General features: G+C 47.5%; 1 protein-coding gene and 1 long non-coding RNA gene across 13 annotated transcripts in view; one reads left to right on the forward strand and one right to left on the reverse strand.

The window, feature by feature from the left end:
- The window catches only part of LOC111858558 (sickle tail protein homolog), a 107135-nt gene that overhangs the window by 48926 nt on the left and 39012 nt on the right, over positions 1-19197 (reverse strand). For 3 of the 12 annotated variants that reach the window (XM_072710701.1, XM_072710716.1, XM_072710714.1), the window contains exons 1-2: positions 12491-12644; positions 8576-8753 (exon numbers count right to left, since the gene is read on the reverse strand). The exons of 3 other annotated variants lie outside the window; for them this stretch is intronic. In XM_072710701.1, coding sequence (XP_072566802.1) covers positions 8576-8723 — 148 coding nt within the window. In that variant the 5' untranslated portion in view covers positions 8724-8753; positions 12491-12644. Of the gene's footprint in view, positions 1-7189; positions 7570-8575; positions 8754-12490; positions 12648-19197 lie in introns of those variants that run through there. 6 more of the 12 variants (XM_072710707.1, XM_072710700.1, XM_072710699.1 and 3 more) reach the window with 4 other exon arrangements.
- LOC140588752 (uncharacterized) lies at positions 8915-17958 on the forward strand. The gene is made up of 3 exons (XR_011989933.1): positions 8915-9147; positions 14271-14362; positions 17745-17958. It is a non-coding gene; the product is annotated as an uncharacterized lncRNA (long non-coding RNA).

Genomic DNA, 19197 nt, shown 5'->3' on the forward strand with positions numbered 1-19197 from the left:
AAGAAAAACATTATGTTTTGTCACGTGCATAAGTTGACCACAACACTGTTACAAAGCAACCATGGGCAATCACATTACAATAAGTGTATTAACTGCAAACACTCCTATAAACAAATGTATTGTTTGGGGGAGGGGGCAGATAATCAATATTACAAACTGCACAACCCTAGATGGTGCAGAATGATTTTGATGCAGCAGACGCACATACAGAGTGCAAATAAATGTATTGTGGTGAGTGTGTGAGTCATTTAAACAATGGAGATGACAGCTCTTTTAAAATGGAAGCTACTTTATTATTAAAATGGAAGTTACTTTGTTAATAAAGAAACTTTATTAACAGTCACTATTGGTTTAATGCTAGCAGTGGCACAGACAGGGAAGCCAATAATTTAAAGGACACTCGTGGTTAGACATTGCCGAATCGCACGCATTCCACAGCAAACATTACACGGCTATGACATTTACCATCACCATAAATACACTAATACACATAGTAAGTTAGGCTGCTGACAGATATGTGGGGTGCAGTGCTTGCCAGTAACTGTATAATTAACTGCTGACCAACCCTGTGGCATCACATTTATGTCAGCCAATCGTTGGAAAGTGGGTGAGATCAGAACGAATGAAAGTTCACCTTGGGGACCCTGCACAGGCGATGCACAAAACGCTTTTGCTAAAACAACGTCAATTCTGCGTGAAGTGTACGTATGGGAGGCAGATTATTTATAACCATCTACTGTTGTATGTGTATAATGACTTTTAAATTGTAGTCCTTGAATAAGATGGCCCCAGGTTTTTTAGATGTAATAAAAAAAAAAAACACCATCATATATTAGGGTAAATATGGTATATGCCTTTATTTGGAGTCTGTTTGACGTGCCCCATCCCGGCGTTAAAGGCAAGGTACCTCCCGTATCCTTAGCAAGCATCCACCCTCCTCCACACTCTCCATTTCTCTCAGTCCCATTGCTCTTTACTCCACTCCACCCCTCTTCACCATCCAGATCAAAACAAATCTAAATGAAGGTCACTAGCCAGTCAGATCGAAGCGTTAAGGCCAAAGGCAGGTGGGCAGGAACCCCTGAGTAAAGCTAGCGTTACGCTAATGCTTTGACATTACATTCTCGTGCTTGTTCTGTACTGAACGCTTATGAATATTCGCTGCTGTCTGGTGGTATAGGGCTTCCTGTTTTATGGCTCTCGGATCCCATCAATCCTGGCCAGGTCCTACTGTGCGAGATGATGGATTACGCAATCTGACATGAGGGGAAAAAAAATGTTTGGGGGGTAGGGGAGGGGAGACAGATGCCTGTAACTGCATTTCCGGCCCTCACCCAACAGAAATAAACATACGCAAATAAACTCCTGTCAGAAGAGTGACAGATAAACAGCTGAAAGCCAAAGTTCAAGACGATTCCCAAGGCTGTCTGCTGTGAAAGAGGGAGGGAGCGAGGGAGAAAGGGAAAAATAAAGAATGTGTTCTTTTATTGACGGGGGATTATTTACCTTGAATACTTCTAAACAAACACCATCATCATCATCACTTATACCTGCATACATCAAAGCTGTCAAAGCTGAACACTGGCATCTGCTAAGTGTCCCAGAATAAAGGTACAAAACCAGTGTAAAACACAGTGAAATGGACACTCCTGTTACATTAATATGCTCACTGTAATTAAAACTCAGACTAAGGAACTCATAGTCAAACCAGAGACAGCTGTATCTGATGCGCCACCTACAGGCCACACACTGCAAGTGCAAGCACTGAAAACCTAAAACAGCAACTCCTTAAACCTTCCACTGATCCATTCTCTCTTTATTCTCCTTTTCACCAAATGCAAGTGCTATTGTCACTTTATACACCAAGAATACATTCCCAGCAGGAGCCCGAAGCCCCATGAGCAGGAGACACAGAGCTGCTCGCGGTAAACACCCCGCCGGGCATCGGCGGTTTTAGTACACAGTTCAGCGAGAGAGGGTCGGTTCACTGCAATCGCCAGGCAGTCATCGGCGGTTTTACTACAAGTTCAGCGAGAGAGGGTCGGTTCACTGCAAACGCCAGGCAGTCATCGGCGGTTTTACTACAAGTTCAGCGAGAGAGGGTCGGTTCACTGCAAACGCCAGGCAGTCATCGGCGGTTTTAGTACAAGTTCAGCGAGAGACGGTCGGTTCACTGCAAACGCCAGGCAGTCATCGGCGGTTTTACTACAAGTTCAGCGAGAGAGGGTCGGTTCACTGCAAACGCCAGGCAGTCATCGGCGGTTTAAGTACAAGTTCAGCGAGAGAGGGTCGGTTCACTGCAAACGCCAGGCAGTCATCGGCGGCTTTTAGTACAAGTTCAGCGAGAGACGGTCGGTTCACTGCAAACGCCAGGCAGTCATCGGCGGCTTTAAGTACAAGTTCAGCGAGAGAGGGTCGGTTCACTGCAAACGCCAGGCAGTCATCGGCGGTTTTAGTACAAGTTCAGCGAGAGACGGTCGGTTCACTGCAAACTCCAGGCAGTCATCGGCGGCTTTAGTACAAGTTCAGCGAGAGAGGGTCGGTTCACTGCAAACGCCAGGTGCATATTGCTGCAATCCCATAGTAAAGCGAAACAGGAACGGAAAGTCACTTAGACAAAAAGATACCCCCACCCCCCCCACTCCTACCCCCACCGTGGCCATAGAGAGAGTCGGATGAGAGTCACAGGTTTCCAGGGGTCCATAATACAGGAGCTGGATCATCAGAGTAAATTAAAACCAAACATACCAGCCTGAACCAGGCCAGAGCCAGGACTCACAGAGACAGATAAAGTCCAGGTCTCTTGCCACCAGGGGTACGGCACATGCTACAGGGGGACTGTCGTTGTCCCCCCCCCCCACTCCAGCCAAGCAGTCAACCCGACAATAGCACCCAGTGGCTCTCCATCACCAACCATCCCACCTCCCAGTTACTGTGGATTTAATGACATCACACTACATCACATCACTGTGTTACACTGTAACATGTTGAATATTATAGATGATGACACATCAGGATCATGACCGAGAGCAGTGCAGATCCCGATCCCAAAGGAGATTTTCTCTTGAACCCTTAGGAAGAATCACGCAGAAGTCATGGCACTGCACCGTAACCTTTAAAGCGAAGTCTGCAGCACTTCTTTATTTACATAATTAGAAGGCTCCTCCAAACGCCGCAGACCTGGCACAAACGACCCCCCCCCCAGCCCCTGCCACCATGCTGTGTTGCAGATTCCATCTCACGACCAAAAGGATGGCCAATTCTCAGGATGCTGCTGCCGTAAACTTTAGGTAGGAATCGCATGTCGGTAGAGGAAGCGCCACACCTTGGACGCGATTGGCCGAGTATCGGATAGAGCGTGCAAACAAGGCAGATCGCAAACGAAACTGCACGATGCCGCAAATTCATGTTAGGCATGATGTACTTGGCACAGCGTGTGGAATCGATGAGTATCCCCACATTCTCGTAATGCCCCCTAGTGGCCACGGGGGAGCAGTGACGGGGTTAGAAGTTCAAACAGCAGGACAGGTATTGTGTAAGACCTAAATTTAACTTTTTAAACTAAGGATGAACAACACAGGGGAAAACCCCTTGGCGGAACCTCTAATTTAGACCCATCACCAAATGTACCCACCTGCGACAAATCCATGTTAACATCACCACCTACTGGTTGGGATGAAACTAGCAGTCTGTGGTGTAGGTTGCGAATGGCCATGAGCAACACTCAGCAACAAAAACAACAACAAAAATCCTTCTTAAACCTCCTTTCCAGCCACATTTTAGTCCCTGCAGTATAAAGTTACAGGCCGGCCAAACAGAAACCCACACTGCTGTTTCGAAAGGATGCTCTTTGGAAGTGGCAGAGCACATTAACGGGATGATCTGGATCATTCCGGTCCCGAATCCGGCCCAAATCAGCCACTGTTTTGTAACAGTTGCGGGCGCCTGGGCAGGACCGGCCAGGTGGCGGCTGATTGGCTGTTGATTACGTCACCTCTCCCCTCCCCACCCAACTGCACCCTACCAGGGTGACTCCCAGCTCTGCTCTACTATGCAATCAGGGTTTAAGCATTTAACATGATGTAATGCTGGGAGTGCATAGACATAAGCGGGCCTCAATCTCGCACGGTGATGTTAAATGATTTCTCACCCTGGTGCTGAACACCAACCCCCCTGACTGGATGAATATTGACCTTGAGGGGCAACTAGGCAGAGGTCTTAATCTCTCTAAGCCCCACCCCCCTCACAGAGCTAACAAACACAGCTGGAAAAGCCACGCCCCCTTAGGCCTGGCCAGAGCGAATGGGAAGAAATGATGGGAAAGGGGGCGGGGCTTGTGGAACTAGGCCAGGTGTACGGACAGCATGATTTGTCGGGAGCATGGGAGCATCAGTACCCATAGGAGCATGAGTCAGTATGCACGACTGGGCGGGGCAGGAGGAGGCCAGTGAAAGGGCATGTTTAGGCACCACAACTAGCCCTGGTGACTTAACGCTCGCAACTGATGCACTACTAAATCAACACGCTAAACGTGCTAATGGGCTACAGGCAGCAGACGCTCAGTCGTAAAAGCCTCTCTGTTTACGCTCGCATCATCCCATCTGTGGCTGCTTTAAATTAAATGCGTTTAAATACGATTTCCTCTGACAGTCGGGCAAAACGAAAGCAGGAGTGTTGAATCCTAAGCCGTTGATGAAAATTAAATGTTTGTGCTGGACAGATTTTCACCGCCATCATCCAATGCTTGGTCAAACCACCTTCATGACTCAGCTGTGAGTCATTATCATTCCCCCCCCCCCCCTTTCTGGAAAGGGCAGTCAGTTTAACTACACTGCTCCCATGCCAGCTCTGGAGGCAGACACCCGCTCCCCTGTGTGTGCTGCTGGCCAGCTGCCTTTGGACTGGCACATCTCACCTGGAGCAGAGCCGTCTGGCACTATGCCCCTCCCCCCCACTCAGCAGGTGGCACAAGAGGGCAATGGCAGACAAATCAAGCCAATTGGCTGATGGACCCATGGGCCATTGGCCCTCACCAAAGCCCAACAGCACACCAAAGGATAAAATCCAGGTCCTGAAAGTGGCCACATCTTTTTCTTTGAAAGATGCACCAGCGGAGAGGCTAACTTGGATTCTCACGGACAAGGTTTTGAACCAGCTTTGAACATCTGGTTAGTGCAACATGAACCTCTTCCTTAACAGAAGCTCTGTGGAGACCCACTGGAGCACAACATGGAGTCTCAGAAGTCATGTGGAGAAAAAGATTGAGATCTGGGATGTGACTGGTCTGTTCTAGAGTATTATACCTCCAAGTCAGCCCAGGCATCACTGAAAGGGGCACCTCCAGCTCCTCTCTAGCTCTACCTGTAATGTATCTCTTTAGGTTCTCTACAGCTTGGCAGCCAGCACCACCTGAGCTCCATCTGCCAAACCAGGACACCAGCACCCCCACCTTCTCACAGGAGGGGTGGTCCTTTCTGGTAGAAGCCAGAAGCGACACCCTCCAAACCACACAGTTCAGTCTCCATATTCTTCGACTGCAAACCCCCATACCCTCCCTCATAAAGACACTGTGCCAATTCTGAGGCTTCTGTCTTCTCTCTATCCTATAAACACCTGTGGACAAACAAACACCTTATTCCAGAGTTTTCTCTGAGCTCCCAGCAGCTCAATGCCTCCGTTAGCCCTCAGCTCAGTCTAACGGGGCGTGCGCTCGGAGCAGATCCCGGGTGCTGCATCCCTTCTGCTTCTGGAGCGCCTCGATGGAACATTCCAAGCCTCAGTAACCCCTAGATAACACGTGAGCCCCCTGTACAGCTCTGACTGAGCCGCTCGCTCCCCAGAGAGGCAACCTTCAGAAGAGCATTCTAAGCTGCCTGATTAACTTCACAGAGGTAGGTGCAAATATGGAATAGACACTCATTTATGTAACAGAGAGATGTGAATGAATGGATGAATGAATGAATTAAATCATTCATTCATTAATTACACAAACATACACTCTTTTTTCAGATACGCTGTAATACTCTACTTTTTTATAATTATTAATAGGATCCAGTCACTAGTATAACCCATGACTGTAATTTAATATAGGGAGGTGGCTGTAACATTACCCCTATCCAGACTCATAGAAGTGTGTAAATGCACGTTATATTTATTCGTGAGTTCCTACAGACACGGTCGTTTATATTTATTATTATAAACTGCGCAATAGGCTATGTGGGTTGGAAGCCAATTTAAATGGATACAAATATCGAATTGCTTGGCGGTGCACCATCACTAAATTTGTCAGGTTTAGTTACCTTATTCTCAACATGTTGATAACAGCTGAATTGCACAAATTAGACAAACCTCCTGATTTATGAGGAAAGGTGTTTGCCAGTTTAAAGCGGAGCGCACACAGAAGACAGCCTGCGTTCCTTGTGTACATATGACGACATTATTGTCATGATCTAATTGTCTGGGCAAAGTCTTTTCTGTAGTTTTTACGCACATAGCTGTCCCGGAGAAGTTGTACCAGGCCATACAAGAAACACCAGTACACTGCGTTTGAAAAGAATGGGTGTTGCTCTAGGACACAATTTTCCATTCTCTTGAAGGAAGTGGTACCTCCATCTATAAATCTCTTTCCCCTTCCAGCTGCGCTCCGTCATCCTTGTGCATGCGTGTGTGTGTGAACCTCATGGACAATGTCTTCCCCAGGAAAGACCGCAATTAGTGCCCAGACCTCGTAAACTGCGTGCCGACAACCGCACACAAACATAAATATAGGCCTGTCAGTCAAAACCAACAATCAAACTAGTGCAGACTAACCTGCTGCAAATTTTACAAAGATTTAAACTTTCTACTTTATAGACTGGAATAGAACATCAAGAACACTATGTCCCCGAGGATAAATTCTGGACAGCCTGGAGAAGGGGGATCTTAAACCTTAATCTCTGTTCATTTTTTAAAAACGCATATCTGCTTTATTTTATGCTCTGCGAAGCCTGAGATTAAATGAGAAACTTTCCTACCCACTTGAGGGGAGGGGGGGGAAAGGGTAATTCTGCTCCACTTTTCTAAAACCGCAAGGCGGAGAGTAACGGAGTGCTGTAAAGGTTTTAAGCAAGAAATTCCTGACGACAGAAAGCGGCGTTTCGGCTCGGGGTGGAGGGGACCCGTCCCCCATCCACAAATCACTAAAACATACCTTTAGGAAGTGAACTTTCCACAAAGTATCGGGAGTAGCGGAGAAATGCGGGAACACGCTGTTTATTCCTTGGCAGGGCTTCCAGTTTTCCTGTCATTGTATAGGCAGAAAGCACAGGACCGGTCCCGTAGCCTTGGCGCTAAGTACTGTGACCCACCGGCACGACAAACCCTAACCTCCCAATGTACCAAATCTATACTTAAGCATTCCCCCAGATAAGAATACCTTTACACGTATGCACCATCAGACCTTCTCGTAATTATCCTAACACGTGAATAGATATTGAGAAAAATTAAGGGCAAGATATTTATGCATATCTGTTAAGCCGACCTAAATATATATATATAAAGTATAGTTAAATATTCTAAATGCGGTTTGCGGGTAATCTGGAAAGCAGCAGTTCATTCGCTCCCTATGAGAAATATCCTGCTTGCCCCCACCCCCCCACACCCAACCCCAGACCCGCTCCCCACTAGAAGGACCGTTCGCTGTTTCTGATCAGCGTCCCGGAGTAGCACCTTTACACATTTACATGCAAAGATTTTAATGCAGAACGACGACTGCAGCACGGAAGTACATACATGTGAACATGCAACAGTTTAAACATAGGTAGCGTCCCATTACGTTAATAGCATTCAACCAGTATGTATAATGACGCATAGCGTACTACGTACAGTATAGGCTACACACACGCGCTATAGTTGTATATGTTACATGTTTAATCTATATATATATATATATATATATATATATATATATATATATATATATATATATATATATATATATATATATATATATATATATATAGCATAAACATACGTGAAATCAGGCATGCATGCTGAGAATTGTTTCACTTTTTCTGCGTTTCTTCGTATCCCACATCGCATGTCATGAGAGTGTCCCTAAATATTCAGACTGACTTTATGCGACAACCCATCCCCTATTATCCCGCCCCATACTTACAAATATATAGAAAGGACAACGTTTAATTTGAACCTATGGCAAATTTATAGTTAATCTTAACTGTCCTGCTTTAAGCCCCGTGGGTAACGAGTTTTCCTGACGTCTTCTGTTGGGAAAGACTTTGCAATTAAGTATAAAGAGCTGTCGCATATTAAAAATGCCAGCACGTTGTAAACTTTTAATATAAAGGATTGACAATAACAGAGTATTGCCATCGCTTTTCAGGACACGAAGCCCGAACCGCCCTATAGTCCCAGGGCTGTCAGTAATTCCCTATCGGACGTAAACACATAAATCCTAACCGGATCGCAGCGAAGTAGCGAAAAACACTAGCATTGCCGAAGGATTCACCACAGCAGGGTTCTGCAGACATAGTAAATTTCATAGAAAGCCTTTTGGGGGAAAGAAAGGGAGTCTTACCAGGTTCATGTTTTTCGGTCAAAGACAGCGTACAGATCCCAGGAGGACGGATCTCTCCTCCACCAACAGCGATTATCTCCTCTTCTCCTTTTCTGTGCATGTTCAGGCCAAAAGCAAAACCCCATTTATCGCCCTGGAGGGTCTCCATTCACCATGATACCTCCTAATACGATGTCCTCTGTTTGCCATAGTTATTATTTTTGCAAAGAAGGGAAAAAAGCGTAATGGATAAAGGTCAAAATAAAAGAGACTCGCACAATTTTTAACAGTCCAAACTAAGTTTACAGGGTGAAATGAAATGAAAATTTCTCTCTAAAGGTTAAAGCCAGCAGGTGTATTAATTTGGTAATTTCTAGTCATTTCATTAGCTTTAACAGCTTAATTAGCCTGCAAATGTCGCGTGTGGATGCCGTTCTTTGTAGGAATAACGTACATACGTTCAACTACAAGCCCCGGACTGACTGTACATTGTTAAGACACGGTGCAATTAATATCTAATAAGTTTAACAGTAACCAACATCAATTCAGATACTTGAAAAGTCGGGGAAACGACCGAGAACAAGAACTAAACGGTAAGCTATGTTACAGCGATCTATCAATATTTACAGTGGGCTTACATTAATCTCCACATTCACAACAAGGCACCGCCTAATTCAATATTTACTCCCCTTTGGCGAAGGACCCGGCTACATACACAGAAAGAAAGATAGAGACGAAGGACACAAATGAACTTCAGATTGCATTTAATTGATAAGGGGGGTGGTGTTATTGTGTAAATTCTACAGCAAGTCATTCATTATGCTGTAATTTTGATCAGCTGAGGGTATTTTGTAGGCCTACTGTTTCCATGTCCTGATCGGTACCTCTGCCCCATACAACTGCAAATTAATGTGTTTGGACGTTAAATCTCGCAATGTGGAGTCGTAAAAATGAGATTTACTTAAACTGAAATTGTTCCAGTGGCAGTGAGACGCCGGCTAGGGTTTCGATCGGCAATTAGGCAATTCGAGTCACATAACGCTAATAATGTCTGGGAAATTTAGCAAGGTATTTAACCCGAGCTGATCTCCTGCTGGAAAAATCGACTCCGCCGCTAACCGGATAATCTTATTAGGAACCTGAGGTTATATATAGTCTGTTCTACAGATAGACAAACAAACCAAACAAGCTTTATGTTACTTCAAATGGGGGGGTCGAGGTCTTCAAAACAGGCCCTGATGGTCTGAAAGGAGGAACCGTAAATAGTAACGGCTTTGTGAGGGCTTGTGCCACCGACGGATTTACGAGCCCTTTGTTAGCAGGGTGGCTAGGAAGCCCGTAACAGACCAGGTCTATGACAGAGGAGCTTCCTCCCATTCAGCATTAACGTTCCTGAAACTGGAGCCTGAAAATCGCTCCGGACATCTCAGATGGAAAAAAGGCAGGAATGCAGTGCAAAGGGCTGAAAACACCAGCCAGAAGTCCCTAGAAGGGGACGGATGAGGTCAAACCCCAGTTTGGTGAAGGCTCAGCCAATGACAGAAGCCTATTAAGCAATGTCAGGCTCATGTGTACCTTTCATATGGATCAGCATGTAGTACACAGGCTTGAGAGCTGCATTCGGGGGCCAAAAACATCCCAGAAGGAACCTGGTTGTTTTACCTTTGAGGGAAACTCCTAAACCTCACCTCAGGAGAACACCAAGCTGTAAAAATCCACCTAAGAAATAAGTGCAAAAAAGAAATAAAATAACTGAATATCCAAGGTTACTATATGCAATGGAGAAAAGATGCATTTGAGCTTAGCTGTGAAAGTACGAAGACATTCAGTAGCTCTCAGGTTTTGTGGGAGAATGTTCCAGTGTTTGGGAGCATAGTGACTAAAAGCTGCCCCCTCCGTCCTCAGCCGGGTTTAAGGAATAATCAGTGAATTGTAGTCAAATGATGTGAGAGATCTGCCCGTGAGATGCTTTACAGACATGTGACTGAGGCAGGGCAGAGCCAGACCAATAGATCAATCCTGAATGGCACAGAAAGCCAGTGCCGGGATCCCAGGGACAGGTGTGTGTTATAACACTAACAGCGGCCTTGTGGACCCGCTGCAGATTTAAAATAGAACTCTTAGGTAGAACAGACAGGAGTGCATTACGGTAATCTGTTGTATGCGAAATAAAAGCGTGTATTAGTTTTTCACAGTCATGGAAAGGTTAGCTTTGATGACGTGCATTCCGGATGCTGAAATCCAGCGGCAGCCAAGCGGCAAGCCCCCCCCCCACCCCCAGTCCATTAATGGGCCGCTCCGTTTGGCTACAGGCATGAAGGCTTTTAGCCTCTCAGCGGCTCCCCGCTCAGACGGGCAGAGGCAGAAAGGGTTCCTCCAGATCCCAACATCCCCAAGCACAAGATGTCCACGGGTTTCGCACGTACATGGAACACCCCCCGTGGTGTTCAGCCAGCTCGATACTCTCCTCACACTCTCAGGAGAACCACTCATCACCAGATGTCTTTTATAGCGCCTTGCATCACCCCCTTAAAGTGATTCATAGGTAAGGCGTTATAGTGTCACATTGCAGTGAAACCCCACACAGGTATAACAACAGACTATCTACATCCTTCATCTCCTTCTGCCATTAAAATGCAAGAGAATCTAAATTACTTTAATGCTTAGAGGTCGGCATGTAATTCCATGTTTTGGAGACAGGGGGCGCCAAGCATTTAAATGAGATCAGATAAGGTACAGCTTTCGTGTGCAAGGGGGAATGGCGCAGAACAGACCTGAATCTGTGATACGGGAACTGAACGTCTAATTTGCTTTGGAAAAATTAGTTATTTTAAAACCCGATTTAGAGGCAGTGACCTTCATATTAAGCCATTATGGAGCTGAATACGTAGGAAAAATCCCAGTTTCATTTGACCCTGGTTTCTGTGGTTTAATTAAAGCATATTTCCCAGGCATAACGGGTCTGGCCACTTGCAAATTCTGACGTCGGCAGATCTGGAAATGAGATTCATCAGAATGGGTGGAGGACGGAGGACGGGGCTGGTTAAGGGGACGTCACAGGCTGGCTGCCAGCAGAAGACTGGGTCCCACCAGGCGGGCAAGGTGGGAATTCACGATCTCTGGCAAACCTCATGCCTTTTTCTCATCAAGTGCACAGGGCAGAATTTCAATATGACGGGCACAAGCCCAACACAAAATGAAAGCGAGATAAGCAGTGGAAGTCCTACAGGGCAGTCATCCCGGTCAGAAATGTTTACCCCGCACACTGATTAGTGGATCACTGATGTTACATCATTTTTAATTCTCTCTCGACTCTCTCTTTCGGCTACGGTGCTCCAGAAACAACAAACCCGCCCCTGGCCACCACCCCCTATAAATATTACTGGTGCCTGACAGCCACCCCAGTCAAAGTTTCCCGGAGGGCCTGGTTGACAGGGGGCCTGAGACCATGCTGGTCAAAAAGAACTGACCGGTAATATTTACTGCCCTCCACATTTCAACCAGGCAAATGTAGTATAGAGAGGATCAGAGCCCCGTTGACCTGTAGGGGTAACAAGGAGAGAGAATGACATCGCCAGGTACAACGGAACCACGGGGAGGGGCCGTGTTCCTGCTGCCACCAGACTGTTAAAGGTTAAAACCAAGTGAACGAAGCTGAGCGATTTCGAGATTCACAGTATCCAGCGACCGGGCAATGCAAAGACATGAGTCCAAGTAACAGCATATTCTTTAGGACGTGCTCGAACCCGAGCCCATCCAGCCGCGCCCCCCCCCCCCACAGACACTGACACACTTAAGATAAAGAACGCTGTCAACACGTGAAAATCAACCCCCACCCCCTGCTGAGAGGGAGCTTCTGTCTTCAGCGGGGGCTGTTTAACCGTGGCACTAGGACCGTCCCTTAGGTCTTCCCCCGCTGGTCAGACTTTTACTCACCGCGCCTCGCCTGCCGAAACCTGCCACCCGTCAGAAAACGTCACTGCTCCAGGAAAGGTGGGCGGGGGTCGATTCCCGACGAGTGCGAGTGTGTACGCACGCACGTTCTGGAGAAGGTCCTTCGGTATCTGCCCTCAGCTTCTCTCTCTCTCTCTCCAGTGTGTCACAACTTCAGCATACAGCTGCAGGGGGGTGGGGTCGCCGGAGGGGCGCAGGGGACTGGGTAGGCTAAATGGGTGGGGGCCGGCCAATGGAAGCCATGTAGAGGACGTCCTGACCAAGTCCAGATTTTACATTCCCGCAGGCTTTTCAAGTAGAGGACCTGGAAGGAAACAGACCTCACGCTGATGGACGGGGGGGGGGGGGGGGGGGGATACTGCACTCACATTGGGACCACAGCAGATTTCCGAGGGAGGTCATGGGGTGAAGGCGTGGAAATGGGGCGGGACAGAAGCTCTGGATGGAAGGACACAGGAGCAGAGAAGAGAGAGCTGATAACAGAGAGTATTTTATATCAGTGTGTTACTCTGGCTCGCTTTCGCCACCTACAGTCCAGGCTGTGAATCACCCTCCTGTCTCACCGTCATCCCAGGCTGGAAAAGTGGTTACAGAAGATGGGCAATTAGATCAGTGTGAAGTTTGTTAAACACCCTGAGATGAAGGTTATAATTACTGCCGTACTGCCACAGCTCACGCCCACGGCCATCAAATAAGTTTCCTTTTGTCAAGCCTTTTATTTACAAGCCGCGATTTAATTCCTACCCGTCGAGGCCAGCGGGAACTCGGGCCAGCCGTGTGAGCTTGCAGAGGTCATCATATTGAAATCCCCCCCCTCCCCACCTCGGGGAAAAATCGCACACAAACCTCAATGAAATCCTGGCAAGCGAGGCTAGGGTGACTGAAACAGACTGGAATTGAGTGGGCGGGTTTGGTTTCGGAGCACCAGCGAGACTTTTTGCTCACGGGGGAATGGCAATGATGTCAGTACTCTGTATTTTTTTGGGGATGGGGGCTGTAGAGATGGGAGTGTAAAGCTTCTCTTTGAGAGAAACGCCCTCAGGCTAAATCCCGCTGGTAATGCAAACTCAGAACCAGCGACTAGGATGCTCTGGGAAGCACAAATGCGGTTGCGTTTCCATGCGAATTCCCGGCTGTTCCGTCTGTCTGGACTCTGAAGTCGTGATTCTGTGGGGTGTCTGGTGGACTTTTTTTGATGACACTGCGGGGTTGGGAGGAGGCGGTCCACAAGCTGCACCCGCGGGTGAAACGTGTGAAAAAGACTCACAAGCACAGGAACACTTTTAACTAAAGTAATCGCTGCAGAAAGCAGAGGCACGAGACAGAAACGTGTGATCGTGGCAAACAGGACGCCACCGGACCAGAACCATGACCGACAGGAAGTGCCCTCCAGCAGGACACAGAATCGCTAATCCCCCCCCCCACAAACACAGACATAAACATGCACAAAACCGATGGAAGTAAAGCATTACCACTTACTGAGAGCGCAGGAGCATTAGTAAAGATGTCATGCAAAAAAAAATAAAAAACTATGAAAAAGAACTCAGGAAATGTAAGATAAAAATCTGGCAGCAGATACATCGGGTTAAAAGAGCCGGCATCCTCCAAGCATCATTTTCCCATTGCCTGGGGTAGGCACAAGAAGAGGGAGCTGTCTGTACTTACAGCAGCACTGCAAGGGAATGCACCCTGCAGGCCTGCGATGGAGAGCCTTCCAAAATCCCCCAATGCCTCAGAATCTCCTCCCCCTCTCTTTAAACAGCCCTCCAGAGAGCCTGCATTTTCCCACACAGCTCAGCAGAGGAGCCTGTGGACCACAGAGGAACAGGTGGCCGACCTGAGTACATACCAGGGGTGTGTAGTGTTTTAGACCAATAATTTCCTGTCACATGATCCGCACACTTCCTGTTATCTCAGTATGATGTTTACATTGACTTATTATTCTATGGTACAACGGCATAGTCTGTCCCATATAGATGACTCACATTCTTGGCCCAAAGTCAAATTCCCTAGTGATATATTTTGCTGAGAGACACTTTCATCCGTGCGTTTAATGATCCTTGGGCCTTTTCCAGAACATTTTCAAGATTGTTTAAATAGAGATGAGTCTTTTCAGATACTCCATCTTGCCTTGCACCAAATATAAAAGAAGTTAAGCACAAGTTAAGATAACACTGGACTCCCGTTTCTTTCGGGCTGGTTTCTCTGGTGAGGATTCACAGCTGGAGCCTAAAATCCAAATGGGAGCGGAATTGAAACAAATGCACTCAGATACAAGCAGTGTTTGTCAGACAGTAAACATTGACATGTCAAGGATAAGATTAATATAGACAATATCCAGCTATTGCAGGGAGGCAAAAATGTTTGGAGACCCTGAGTTAACGAGGTACTGTGACTTCTACACTAAACAGAAGCCGGGGAGGCAGACTCCTGAGTTAGACTTGCAGCAGTTGCCCTTTCCTTACTCTTACTGGAGACTTCCTGTCACATGATCTAGTCACTTCCTGTCATTTTTTTCCACCCACTTACTGATTGTCCTTGGAATGTGGGAGTTCAACTGGTGACGGAAGTTCAGTGAATTTCCCTCACTTGTTTTTTTTGTCTGTCCTTTTAGTTGGGTCTCTGCCTCCTCAAAAGGTAGTCAGGGCTCATGTTACACCTTCTGGAACTTTCCAGTCTTTTAAAGTCATCCTCTTGAAGATGGATTTTCGGTCCAGGTCAGATACATCTGCTCCAGTCAGCAATCAGGACACAAACCTTCGCCCGTGTGGTGTGACCTGCTCCAGCACCACGGGGGAAGCACGAAGTTACAAAAAACGGACCTAGGGGGGTCTGGTTCTGCATTCCTGAGCATCACAACCTTAACTCCCCCCCCCCCCTTAGCTAAAGGGAGGTGTGGGAAAAATCAGTCCCTTAAAAAAGGTTTAAAATTAGTTAAAGTAAAAAATCCTCACCAGCCTAAACGCCATACCGTGCCTAAAAAATGCAACGAACAAAGAACAGAAACACAGCCCTTCTCAGGTGGGGAGAGAAGTCACATGATCAGATGAATCATCCTCACTGCTCTCAACGAGGGGGGGTCTGCATGGTGCAAACTGAAAGAAGACAGGATGACACACTCAGGTGTCCCACTCTCTCACCATGAGTCCATTCTTCAAGCCTTTGTCTTTTTATGAAGCCTGGTATACAGAATCTGCCCCCCAGGGGCAAATGTATTGTTTTTGCAACCTCACTCATAGCGTCATTTTTCAGAAGCTAAATAAATAATTATTAGAGTCAGAATGGTAGCTAGCTGGTTAGCGGAACATGATGCTCCAGCTTGTCGTAAAACACAGAACGCGTTGTGACTGTGTTTGGCCAACAGGGGGCCCCTATGCCTCAGGAGACCCTATGAAAATGTGCGGCTTGTGGAAAACACGGCCATTGTGCGTGCCTCACGGGACAGAGACACCACGAAGAGGGCAAAATCCCTCTGCCTTCCCCCACCCTGGCAGTGAACCCAACAGCACAGCTCGGAAAAGCACGCCAGCCTGGGGTCACCACAGTGAGTGACCGTTAAGCGCTTCCTGGACGACCCGTGTTTTTACGGTCAGTCGCCGAGGGAGTGTAACCCCTGACCGCTGGCGCATTGCTCTCGTCAGGCCTGGAGGCGTGGATCGGTCACGCGGCAGACAAGCGGCCATTAGGCCCGCACGCCAAAACATGCTGGCTGAACTCCCCCCCCCAAACAATTTAGGTCTGGAGGGGAAACTGGAGAATCATGGAGACGGGCCTGCGGGGGGGGGGGAGATGTCTGGAAACCTGGGGTTTATTCCAGGGACGCCCATAAAATCAGCAGAGCCTCCAGCCACGCGGCAACTGGACGCCCGCCGAACCACTGCAGGCTCAAGAAAGTGGTGCTTCCAGAACACTGGCGGTACTGTAGCAGTATGTGGCACCATTTGGTGACACTGAACTTTCATCGGGTCTCGGACTCCCATTAAACACAGACTTCAAAGGTGGCGCGATAGGTGTTTGACTGCTCAGGTCTGAAGGGACGCCTTTTAATTAGCAAACATTTGAATTTTAATGAGCAAAATCAGCTACAGTAGTTGTGCTGTCCAGGGCTCCCCGATGCCCGTCCAGCTGCAGTCCGGCCTCCCCTACACGGGTGAGTCACCCCCCCTTTTCAGATAAACGGAGGAATTAGCACTAAATGCCTCATTATAACTAACCGGTCACATTTACAGGAAGATCAAAGGGGATTTATTTTCCGTCTAAGAACTCACGGCACATGAAGATCAAAATGCTCTTAACGAGAGACAGTCTCGTCTGGAGTCGAATGCCACGCTCGGGGGAAAGCGAAGGGACGTCCGTTTGATGCTGAACAACTGATGCCGTCCTGCAGAAGGGGAACAACGAGAAATACTTTTTGAAGAAGAAGTTTTCAGAGCTGGAGGAGGAAACACCTGGCTCGCAATCTGCTCCGGCAAGCTGGCGAGAGAGTGGCACAGCTGCCCCGGGCCTCAGAGCGAGCCTCATATGAATAAAACATTCGTGTCACGGCCTGCTTCATCAGGCCAGACAAATTACTTTACATCCTTTAACTCACATAAAATCATGCACATTTGCACCTCAAAGATTCATCCAGATGGATATTCACAGCAGCCTTGAACTATCGCATCAGGCCCGACGACCAGGGATTTGAAACTGCAATGGTTTCCTTAACAACTACGCCCCCTGGTGGCCTCAGTGAAACTCTCTCTCTTATGTTAACTCTCCAATTTGTAGCTATTAGTCGATAATGCCACCTTCTCATGTATGTTTTTACTGCCTTTTTTTGTTTGATGGTACAACTTTTGTATACTTATGGGGGAACAAATTATAGCTTCTCTGATAAGATATTTTCAACATATAAAATTACCTAAAATTTACCAGCATGTGGTGCTTATTTATATTGAACAGCAGATCAACTAAAAGTGAAATGTTTTCTCAAACAAATTATCATAGCTTATAGTATTTGAATTATACTGAAAATACAAACAATTAGTCTAGGTGTCTCTAGATAGATCATTTATATGCAATGTTTTAAATCCTTCATACTACAAATGTATTTCCATATATATACCCTCAAAATAAGCTGTCAATTATTGATGTCTCATTTTACAATATTTATACATGGAATTTATACATCCTGAAACTCCCCCCCCTCCCCAGGGATTAATGACAGATGCAGTTTTTTTTATCTGGACCCCAGGTCTCGCCTGTGCACCATAAATTGAAGAGAAGTTTCCGGAAACCAGCGTCTGTCATCCTGTGTCTGCTGCGACCGTCATTCTCCAGCACACACCTGTTCCCCACTATGAGGATGGGGCTCTCTCCACCTTCGCTATCCAGGAGAAGCAAGACCTTCACCCCTGACGTCCACATGAAAGGAACTCGCCAGAAACAGTGATGGAGAAGACCTAATGTTTTAATGAAGTGAAAGCATCTTCCAACCTTGCCCCCCCCCCCCCCCCCCCTTGAAGCTGGTGGTGGACCGTCATTCTGTATTTCACACCCCCACCTGTGATGAATGTGGGCCTGAAATGGGCCGTGACAAGCCCATTAATCAGAGTCCGGTCGGCCCTCTTTAGCGCGACTGCTCACCAGTTCCAGAAGCTTCCGAAGATGAAAGTGGCCACTGCTGGACGCCTTTAAGGACCTGGCGTGAACGTTAACGCCACAGCACAGGCATCCACTGCTGTGCGTCTTTAAGGACCTGGCGTGAACGTTAACGCCACAACACAGGCATCCACTGCTGTGCGCCTTTAAGGACCTGGCCTGAACGTTAACGCCACAACACAGGCATCCACTGCTGTGCGCCTTTAAGGACCTGGCGTGAACGTTAACGCCACAGCACAGGCATCCACTGCTGTGCGCCTTTAAGGACCTGGCGTGAACGTTAACGCCACAACACAGGCATCCACTGCTGGGCGTCTTTAAGGACCTGGCCTGAACGTTAACGCCACAACACAGGCATCCACTGCTGTGCGCCTTTAAGGACCTGGCGTGAACGTTAACGCCACAGCACAGGCATCCACTGCTGTGCGCCTTTAAGGACCTGGCGTGAACGTTAACGCCACAGCACAGGCATCCACTGCTGTGCGCCTTTAAGGACCTGGCGTGAACGTTAACGCCACAGCACAGGCATCCACTGCTGTGCGCCTTTAAGGACCTGACGTGAACGTTAACGCTACAGCACAGGCATCCATCCGTCATCCATAACCACCTACCGTTCACGGCAATCCCAGGAAGCAGGGACCCCCCCAGACATCATAGGAGACGCACTCCTAGCACTTAGAAACCCTGATTCAGAGCGACATACAGGAGACACAGACCATACATCACCAGCATATGGCTGTCAAGGAACCAACTAGGCTTAAGACTGAGCCTCTAATGAATGACCAGTAGCAGGTGATACCAGTTAGCAGTACAGCACAAGCTAGACAGCATGCTACATACATAGCAAGAAGCTAATAACAGACCAGCTAAGGCTCCACAGTCAACTCAAATGGGTTTTACTGCCCTATCATCCATACACATGTATACAGAGGCATGAACTGCCGTTCCTCAAGACCACAATGTGACATACAGACAACAAGGGACAAGGAGAGGGTTTCCATAGCAATTATGGTGCAAAACACAGGGCAGTTTGAAACAGGGGGGGC

This window comes from Paramormyrops kingsleyae, chromosome 4, assembly GCF_048594095.1.
Source record: "Paramormyrops kingsleyae isolate MSU_618 chromosome 4, PKINGS_0.4, whole genome shotgun sequence".
In the NCBI taxonomy this organism is placed as follows: Eukaryota; Metazoa; Chordata; class Actinopteri; order Osteoglossiformes; family Mormyridae; genus Paramormyrops; species Paramormyrops kingsleyae.